Source organism: Anomaloglossus baeobatrachus, chromosome 3 (genome assembly GCF_048569485.1).
Source record: "Anomaloglossus baeobatrachus isolate aAnoBae1 chromosome 3, aAnoBae1.hap1, whole genome shotgun sequence".
NCBI lineage: Eukaryota > Metazoa > Chordata > Amphibia > Anura > Aromobatidae > Anomaloglossus > Anomaloglossus baeobatrachus.
In genome coordinates, this window is record NC_134355.1 from 670,927,033 (window position 1) to 670,937,836 (window position 10,804).

Sequence of the window (10,804 nt, forward strand, 5' to 3'; positions counted from 1 at the left end):
TTCGGGGGTTAATGAATCTAGTAATTCAGACTATTATAGGGCAAATAATAATTATGCACCGAGATCTCATAATTCTGCATTCAAGGGGTTCTCTATTTTAGACAAACTGTGCGTTACACCCCATCCTTAAGACGGTGCTGCAGCCAATTAGTGAGATCAGTGGTGCTGCAGCCGATCAGTGAGCTCAGTGACGCTGGAGCCAATCGGTGAGCTCAGTGGCGCTGCTAAGCTCTGTTATATTCACTTTTACAGTAGCTGATCTGCAGTACCCAGGAATGGCGACTAAATAGTGTATGGCACTGTTCTGGCTCCATACACTATTTAGATCCCGCCAATACCGTAAATGATCATGGCGGTGTAAAATTGTCTAATCCACAAAGAGATCATCAATATCATTGTCCCAGACAACTCCTTTAATGTATAGTTGAAATTTGATTGATCTACTGGACCCTTAATAGATTATGGAATTAAAGGGAATGTCCACTTTTAACTAAATGTTGTGGTGGGGTAGATTTATCAAGGGTTTTGCACTATTTTCTGGAACCAAAAATGTGTATGTTTTGTTGCATGCCTTATTTGCCGCTTTTTATTTATGAATTGCAACATTTTGGAAAAGAAAAAAAGTCACAATTCTCACTCCGCTGGAAGAGTGAAGAAACAGCGCTAGACACAGGTATTATATTTAAAGATGCAACAAAACACTTCAAACATCTTTGATAAATTGAATTTAAATGCATGCAACGCACCCTCAAGCAAAACATACATCACAAATTCCTCCCTTTGTGTCTTTTAGATCCAACATCCCGAGTTCATTCATTTTATAATAACATTTTTTAGTGGTGAAAGATACTTTTTTCATATTTACGGCATCAAATTCTGTGATAATATATGAGCTTCTAGCAGCCACCACTAGGGGGAGTTCGTGAGCTTATCGCATACTGCTTTACTATTGAGTTCTATGTATAATCAGTATACAGCAAGGTCTTAAACCATAACAGTCATATTTGTATTTAATAAATTAATAGTACAAATGAGAATGAGAAACTTTGTAATTTATGTTATTAGAGAAATCTGCTTCTTTCTCCTCCTGAACTGATCATTTATGGGCAGATGACAGTGAGTGCTAAAGTTCTATGGACATCTGTTACTGTCATATCAGAAGAATTTGCAGCAAAATGTCTATGTTTTTATCTAGCCACTTCCTTCATAAAATTTTAGGAGCACTAACCGTCATCTCCTATCTCAGTAATGTTTAAATTTGTCTTCGCTTAATACAGATTTTACAGATTTTATTCATCAATTCAGAGTAAGAGGATGGTAAGGGGCACAAAAAGCAACTTTCCCTGATAAGCTATATTATAAAGTTATTTAACCAAAAAAGGAAATAGAAATCCATTACTAACTCCAAATAAATATAGCAAAGCTCACCATATCAAACCTATTAACCCATAAATTGAGTTTGCATAGAGATTAATAAATATCAATAAGAACCACCAAGGTTATGCAAATTCCAAATCGCAAATTGCAGAAGCGAGTGCGAAACGCGCGTCGAGGTGCTGGGCAGTGTGGTCTAATTTCTTGGTTTGTATTTCTCGCCTCCTTCCTGGCCTTACGGGTGCTGCCATATTTGCTTGACTTTGCTGCACAGGATTCATGCATATTGGCTCTAACACACATTATACCAAGTGATATGGTTCATCTTTATGGCCACATATGGTTGATATCTGTTATGCACTGTTATGTACGGTACTTTATTCTCAATGTCATTATGGTTTTTGAGCCTTCTTGTTATTATAAATGTATGAATTGCTGTGAATATATGCTTATGTGTGCAAATTTTTGCTCAGTGGCTCATACATACTGTAGGTCAGTTGCCCTCTTTTTTGTTGCACTTGCACTTGATATCCTTATATTTTTGGCCAGCCAGTGAGATTCATTATATACTGGTAATAATTTTATAATCTTTTGCAACCAACAATTCTATAATTTAGATAATAATTGCTTTTTTTAAATTTTTGTACTGACTATACTGCACCAGTTTTTCTATGTATGTTTTTATGGGGTAGGGTTTTTTTTACTTGTGGGTACCAGCACTAAACACATTTTTGTATTATTTATATGATGAAATAAAAATTATGAATTTGCATAACCATGGCGGTTCTTTTTGATATTTATTAATCTCTATGCAGACTCAATTTATGGGTTAATATATTATAAAGTTGCTTATTTTTTTAATTAAAACTACAGTTACTATTTAAGCGCCCCCTAGTGGTGACAGCAGACAGACAGAATTTTAACACATTCTGCATCGAATCCCACAGTATAAAATACAAATGTTACAATTTATATCAAATCTTCTGGGTTTAGTAAATCTCAAAGTTGATCTAATCCTCAGGTTACTCTCCTGGTGTCGCTTTGCTCATCGGCCTTTTTACCAGAGGAGCATTTGCCCCATAATCAGGATGGATCGAGGGATGAAGAGCTTCCTCTAGAGGGCAGACACAGATGTCCTGGAAGAAGGAGCCGGCGCCTGCCGACCAGTATGACTGTGGACACCAGTGTGATTGACAGCAGCTATATGGACAGCTCAGTGCAGATGGAGGACAGTCACAGCCGCTCTCTATCCCCCTGGGACTATAGGTAAGATAGAAAATATCTATTTTTAGGAACTTTATTTGAGTCATTAAGCAAGAAGTTGATTATTTAGCCTATTACCATTTGAAAATTAGCAAAGAATAGACTTTTTTTTAGGACTGATTGCCAGTGGCGTAACTAGAGTCCGATAGGCCCCAGTGTAAATTTGGGCCTTGCCCCCCAGACACACCACCACATGTCAGTCAGATGTATGGGCCCTTGAAGCATACTAAATTCTGCAAAGACATACAAGTTACCCCCTCCCCCTTCATTATGTAATAACGTCCACCATCCTGTACTAATGTCCCCCATCCTGGGCTACTTTCTGGTAAATATGTCCTCCATCCTGGTATATATGCCAAGCATCCTGGTGTATAAGTGTCCCATCCTGGTATATATGTCTCCTATCCTGGTATATATGCTCCCAATTCTGGTATATATGTCCCCCATAAGACATAAACTCAAAAAACATCACAAAAAATAAATAACCATTACATTCTGGGCTACTTCCTGGTAAATATGTCCCCCATCCTGGTATACACACCCTCCCATCCATCTAGGTTTTTAAGTCTCCTGTTCAGGTGTAAAAGTCTCCCATCCTGGTATCCATGTCCCCTAGCCTGGTATATATGTTCCCTGTTCTGATATATACACCGTGTGCAGAATTATTAGGCAAGTTGTATTTTAGAGGATTTTTTTTTACTATGTTCTCAATCAACCCAAAAGACTCATAAATATCAAAGCTTAATATTTATGGAAGTTGGAGGGTTTTTTTAGATTTGGCTATCTTAGGAGGATATCTGTTTGTGCAGGTAACTATTACTGTGCAGAATTATTAGGCAACATAATAAAAACCAAATATATTCCCATCTCCCTTGTTTATTTTCACCAGGTAAACCAATATAACTGCACAAAATTTAGAAATAAACATTTCTGACATGCAAAAACAAAACCCCACAAAAAATTAGTGACCAATATAGCCACCTTTCTTTCTGATGACACTCAGCAGCCGACCATCCATAGATTCTGTCAGTTGCTTGATCTGTTTACGATCAACATTGCGTGCAGCAGCCACCGCAGCCTCCAGACACTGTTCCGAGAGGTGTACTGTTTTCCCTCCCTGTAGATCTCACATGTTATGAGGGACCACAGGTTCTCTATGGGGTTCAGATCAGGTGAACAAGGGGGCCATGTAATTATTTGTCCATCTTTTAGACCTTTACTGGCCAGCCACGCTGTGGAGTAGTTGGATGCATATGATGGAGCATTGTCCTGCATGAAAATCGTGTTTTTCTTGAACGATATTGACTTTTTCCTGTACCACTGCTTGAAGAAGTTGTCTTCCAGAAGCTGGCAGTAGGTCTGGGAGTTGAGCTTCACTCCATCCTCAACCCAAAAAGGTCCCACAAGTTCATCTTTGATGATACCAGCCCATACCAGTCCCCCACCTCCACCTTGCTGGAGTCGGAGTGGAGCTCTCTGCCCTTTACTGATCCAGCCTCTGGCCCATCCATCTGGCCCATCAAGAGTCACTCTCATTTCATCAGTCCATAAAACCTTTGAAAAATTAGTCTTAAGATATTCCTTGGCCCAGTCTTGATGTTTTTTCTTATGTTTCTTGGTCAGAGGTGGTGGTTTTTCAGCCTTCCTTACCTTGGCCATGTCCCTGAGTATGGCACACCTTTTGCTTTTTGATACTCCAGTAACATTGCAGCTCTGAAATATGGCCAAACTGGTGGCAAATGGCATCTTGGCGGCTTCACGCTTGATTTTCCTCAATTCATGGGCAGTTATTTTGTGCCTTTTTTTCCCAACACGCTTCTTGCGACCCTGTTGGCTTTTTGCCATGAAACGCTTGATTGTTCGGTGATCACGCTTCAAAAGTTTGGCAATTTCAAGACTGCTGTATCCCTCTGCAAGATATCTCACAATTTTGGACTTTTCAGAGCCTGGCAAATCTCTCTTCTGACCCATTTTGCCAAAGTAACGAAAGTTGCCTAATAATTAAGCACACCTTATATAGGGTGTTGATGTCATTACACCGCACCCCTCCTCATTACAGAGATGCACATCACCTGATTTACTTAATTGGTAGTTGGCTCTCAGCCTATACAGCTTGGAGTAGGACAACATGTATAAAAAGTATCATGTGATCAAAATACTCATTTGCCTACTACTTCTGCACACAGTGTATGTCCCCCATCCTGGTATATATGTCCCACATCCTGGTATATATCTTCCCCATCCTGGTATATATGTCCCCTATTCTGGTATATGTGTCCCCCATTCAGGTATATACTGTATGCTCCCCATTCTAATTTGTCCCATAGGACATAAACTAAAAAAAAGTCAGCTGCCAGCCACCGTTTGGCTGGCAAGGGGTATTGTAGCATAGGGACCCAGCGCATCTTTGTGCTGTAATGCATTTAGGCTGGATGTGAGCCCTCAGATGCACATCTAGCTGAAGTAGGAGTTGGCGGGCCTCCTGTACCCCCTGGCCAGGTCATGGTCATATCCTCTGCAACTGCGATCATTACGCCCCTGCTGATTACCAGTCCATTAGTGACAAGAAATTGCAAATCGTGGAGTGCAGCATATATTTGTATTGAAAATTGCTATCTATCGAATGGTCTCAGGTTAGAGTTCCCTTGAGGGACTATCATTTCTAATCACTCTCATTTGTCAATTAAAAAGTAGAAAAGGTTAAAAAGTAAATGAGTTTTGAATAGAGATGGGTGGACTCGCAGATAACCAGGACCAGAGGGTCCCTGTTATCTTTTTTTGAAAACCCGGCTCTGATAAGGAATCCGGTCCCCATATAAGTCTATGGAGATCAGAAACCAGAGATCAAAAATGTTGGTAGACGTGATAGGGGGATAGGAGCCTGTGCAGTGTATTCACCGACGCTCTGTCATGGCGGTATGCTGCTTCCAGGTCGCGCATTCACTTCCGAAGCAGCTAATTAACCTTCATTGAATATTCACTGCTTCCCCCGCCCACTGGTGCCTGTGATTGGTTGCAGTCAACCACGCCTCTACACAGTGGCAGCATGTCTGGGTGTCAGCTAACTGCTTCCATTCACAGGCACTATTCTCATCTATATCATAGGCCAGCGTCACACTGGTGTATGACATCCGATGCGATATTCTAATGACCCCCGGCTCAGGCTCTGCTGCGAGCGTGGTCTGAATGTCATGTGACTGTGACCCGATCCTGCGATCGGATCACAGCTGCAGAGGAAAGTGCAGGATTAATCACCCCACCTCCTCAACTGTAAGCCTGTGCGTATATCGCACTGCACTTGGATAACATCCAAGTGCAGTGCGATGTTTCTCTCACACCCATACACTTGTAAGGGTGTGAGTGATAGAAGACTCGCAGACCATCACAGCCTGCTGCCATTTTTCTCTCAGTCTGATTAGGGCTGAGGAAAACCTTGCAGATCTGAGCTACAGCATTGTCTTACATGGGGTCGAGTGCAATGCCAGATTTTCTCACTGCACTTTTGCGAGTCATTCGTCAGTGTGACTCTACCCATGCTGTAAAAACAAATAAATAAAAAAAATGGTGTAGGATCCCCCCATATTATGATACCAGCACAGATAAAGCCCACGGCCACAGGCTGCAGCCCCAGCCCTGCACTTATCTTGGCTGTGTATCAAAATAAGAGGAACCACATGGGTCTTTTATGTTTTTTAATTATATAAATAAATAATTTAAAAAAACAGCGTGCAGTCCACCCAATTTTCATACCCAGCCAAGATAAAGCCTGACAGCTGGGGGCTGGTATTCTCAGACTGGGGAGGGCTATGGTTATTGGTTGCCCCCACCCTAAAAATAGCAGCCTGCAGCCGCCCAGGATTGTGGCATCCATTAGATGTGACAAGACTGGAGATTTATCCGGCTTTTCCTGTTGCCCTGCTGCGGTGGTAATTGGGGTAATAAGTTGTTAATAACAGCCTACAGCTGCTACTAAGCCCTAAATTAGTGATGGCAGGTGTCTATGAGACCCCCATCACTAATCTGTAAGTGAAAGTAAATAAACACACACACATCAAAAAAGTCCTTTATTTGGAATTAAATACAAAACCAAACTCTTTCACCACTTTATTAACCCTCTAAACACCCTGCTGGTCAGGTGTAATAAACACGAGGTCCCAGGGCAATTCCAGTTCTGCTACATCTCAGTCACAGCAAGCGGCCATAGAGCATGACTGCCCGCTGTGAACTCCAGGGAGAAATGAATGAGCCACGATGAGCGATGACTGGGTGCAGACAGACGCTGTCACAAAGGCTGGGGGCGGATCTGACTGCAGCCAATCACAGAGGCCAGGCCAGCCGGTGGGCGAGGAAAGCAGGGAAAGCAGTGCATATAGATGAGCAATGATGAGCAAGCTAGGGAGAGTACAGCCACGCCGGAGCAGTTTACAGCCATGACGGAGCCTCTGTACGTATGAAGTGCTTGCTTCATTGTTATTTTCCTTACTGTTCCTTTAGTTTTTTTTACTTTCTCGAGTGCCGGATCCGGATCAAACAGCCGAAATCCCAGATCCCGGGTCCGGGCCCAGCACCCAGGCAACTTTGAAACCATGTGGATCCGAACTTTTACAGTCTGGGTCTGCCCATCACTAGTATTGAAGTATCTATTAAAAATCCCAACTATTAAAAAAAAAAAAAAAAAAATTCATTTTTTTATTAGACAGAGATGGATGGATAAACAGATATGGACATTTTTTAATAATTTTTTTTTTTTTCTCCTTTAGTCTCAACAAAGATCCCAACAGATTCCCCTTCGTCATTGCCGAGGCCGATTGTCTGACTTTTGCCTGTGTAGACGCTGATGGTGTGGAGAATCCGGACCTGATCTCCTACCCCATCCAGCAGGAGGTGATGGTCCTACGCCGGGAGCAGAAAGGCTGCAGCTTCTCCTACAGACTGGAGACCGAGGCGGTGACGCTGGGCTGCACCTGCATCAGTCCTACCAGGATCTATTTCTGAATTATCAGGTTTTTTTTCTATTATGTTGTTTGTACAACAAACTATTATATTCTAATAAATGTTCTATTATTATAATAGCGAGCATCATTTTGTCCTTTTTTTCACTTTAAAAATAAAGGCCCATTTACACGCTAAGATATCGCTAGCGATCGCACCCACCCCAGTCGTTTGGGCGTCACGGGCAAATCGCTGCCCGTGGCGCACAATATCACTAACACCCGTCCCACATACTTACCTTCCTAGCAACGTCGCTGTGGGCGGCGAAAAACGTCTTTGTTAAGGGGGCGGTTCGTGCGCCGTCACAGCAACATCACACAACGGCCAACCAAAAGAAGCGGAGGGGCGGAGAACAGCCGCATTAATGACACACCCACCTCGTTGCTGGAGGACACAGATATGCTGTTGTTCGTCGTTCCCGGGGTGTCACACAGCGATATGTGCTGCCTCAGGAACGACAAACAACCTACCTCCACAACGCCCAACGAGATTTTGAAAATGAATGACGTGTCAACGATCAACGATTAGGTGAGTATTTTTGATCGTCAACACTCGCTCAGAGCTGTTACACGCAAAGAACGTCGCTAACGAGGCCGGATGTGTGGCACGAATTCCGTGACCCCAACAACATCTCGATAGTGATGTCGTTGTGTGTAAATGGGCCTTAAGTCCAAAATTCTGTGCTGATTAACAGTAATACATTTTTATGTTTTTTTTTTCTAAACAGCACTCCATATCTCTTTAAGGCCCCTTTCACACGTCAGTGATTCTGGTACGTTTGTGCTTTTTTTTCTACGTACCAGAATCACTGACATACGCAGACCCATTCTAATCAATGGGTCTGCTCACACATCAGTGATTTTTCACTGAACATGTGTGTCGCCCTGGGCAAGCCAGGGGACACAGATCACACACCACCACACCCTACATCCCAGGTAGGAACACCAAAGCTGAACCAAAAACCCTTGTTGCCTTCCTCCAGAGGCAGGGGTTCACACCAGGAGGGTGGGCCAGGTGGTTGGCTCCGCCCACCGAGGAGGACACAGCTCTGGAGCCGGGAAGTACCAGGCAGTCTAGTCAGGGAGGAGGAAGTGGAAGGAGTGGAGGAGTAGCCCAGGCAGGGCTAAAGTAAACAGCTAAGTGACAGTAAAGGAAAGAAAAGTAGTAAAGGAGGAAAGCAAGAGTGGTGACAGAACAGAAGGAGTGTGCAAAGCCTGAAGTAGTCCAGCGGTGTGCAGGACAGGTCAGCAAGGTCAGCAACGGCGTTGACTGTCTGGAGGGGGACCGTTTGGAAGTTCCTGGAAGGACCCCGTAGGCTGTGTGCCCGGCGGTCTGGAGCAGTGTTCCGAAGGACAGTCAGCACCAGGGCAGGGGCCTCTCGGACCCCGGCAAGGCTTGGAGTCGCCAGAATTTGCCAAATCCATCAGTGAAGGGGACGTAGATCCCCCAACAACCAAGTCCCGATTGAAGGCAACAGCCCAGCCAGTGTAGGAGAGACACCGCCACCGCCAAGGCACAGTTTCTCAGGGCCAGCGCCTGCGGGCAAAGAGTAGAGCTCCTCCGGTCCAACTTGAAGCCGGGGAGCGGGTTACCGGTGGGGACCCATCGCAACCAACAAGTACACAGAGGTGCAAGGAAGAGGGACATCACCATCACCTACTGGGAGAGCAATTGCAGCCGTCCGTGGGACCGTCTTACCAGCCGTTTGGTTTACCGTAAAAACTGTGTCAACGTCTCAGGCTGAGTGAGTACCACAGTGCCGCAAGGCACAGCGCTGCCCCCGCGTCCCTGCGCCCACCAGGCCCTGCACCTCCCAAGCCATCACCGGGCCCCGGGATCACCAACCCCTACCCACGGAGGGGCAACACAACACCTGGCTGCTCCGCATCACCATCCCCGGGATCCCCATATTGAGCTGCGGTGGTGAAATCACCACAACCGTGGGTGGCGTCACGGACAATAAACAATCCCCACACCCAACAATCCCCTTTCACTCACGGGCGAGGAGTGCCGCTCGAGGAACCCCGGGATCCGGCCCACCGCTCGAGCCACCACTGAGCAGCAGCCGCCGGACCCGAGCAGAAGGGGTGAGCGTAGTGTGCTGACACCCTCCTCCCCGCCCGCGACAACTTGGCGTCACGAACAGGATCTTACCGCTCTGCCGTTTGGTAGAGGTGCGCCTTGTTACCGCCGGAGGTATCCGGCAGGAAAATTTCAGAAGCCGTCATCTTTGGCGCGAAAAGTTCCCGCTCGAGCGTCTTCTCGAGTAGAAGAGGCGCGAAGGCCAAAACCCCGCCCCGAGAAAGGAGGGGCCGGAAAGAGCTAAGGGGGACGCGATGGCGGCTGGCTGCATGTAGCTGCAGCTATAAAAGCAGGGACGCCAGGACTCTGCAGACATACCGTTCCTGGAAAGAAAAAGAAGCCATCATGTGGATGCCGTCCCGCAACACCGTAGCCCCGCGCCTGGAACCGCGGCGTGGGTGGAAATCCGAACTGCGCAGCTCTACCAAAGGCTGCAGGTGAAGATGCAGCTCCTCATGGAGGAGTGGGAGGCCGACATGGCGGACGTTGTAGCCACCGTGCGGAGACGCGAAGAGGAGGCGGAGAAAGGGAGGGTGAGTGACCCACGTCCCGATACCCTTGAAGGGCCGGTCATCGCGGCTGTGGGGCCCGGTCCAAGCCCTCTCCCCCCGTCGCCTCCCTCGCCACCCGTCCCGGAGGCCGTGATCCCGCCACTAGGCCTGCTACCACCGCAACCGGTAGCAGTACCCAGCGTCCCCGCCCAGGCGGGCCAACCTGTAGTCGGAGCCCGTAGTAAACCGGAGGTGTTGCCGTGGAAGATCCCGAAGGTTGAACCGGAGGCATCCCTTGAGAAGTTCCCCGAGCCGGAGCCGATAGCCCGCTCCGAGCCGAAGGCCCAGCAGCGGAAAGCTCCTATGCCCATCCCCCACACCTCGGCTGAGGTAGCGCCGGGTTGTTGCTGCAAGGCAGCGCCCAAGGCCAAGACACCGCGGGACATGCCGCCCAGATTCCTGACAGTGGGCAATGTCCAGGATGTCCCGCGGGGCCCGACCCGTGCGCCGGCGCTGGCGGCAGCGCCGTATTGGGATAGGGAGCCGGTACCGCTGGGCCTGGAGATTGCAGAGAGGGAGCGGAAGAAGGCCGAGCTGGTAGC

The 10,804-nt window shown here is 46.5% G+C and overlaps 1 protein-coding gene across 1 annotated transcript; it reads left to right on the plus strand.

Annotated features, from left to right (window-relative positions):
* The first annotated feature begins 2,401 nt into the window (after positions 1-2,401).
* On the plus strand, positions 2,402-7,632 carry LOC142297399 (interleukin-17F-like). Its single transcript, XM_075341626.1, has 2 exons — positions 2,402-2,640; positions 7,398-7,632. Exons 1-2 carry the CDS (start codon positions 2,543-2,545, stop codon positions 7,630-7,632), a joined length of 333 nt encoding a protein of 110 aa, XP_075197741.1. The 5' UTR covers positions 2,402-2,542.
* Positions 7,633-10,804: the final 3,172 nt, after the last annotated feature.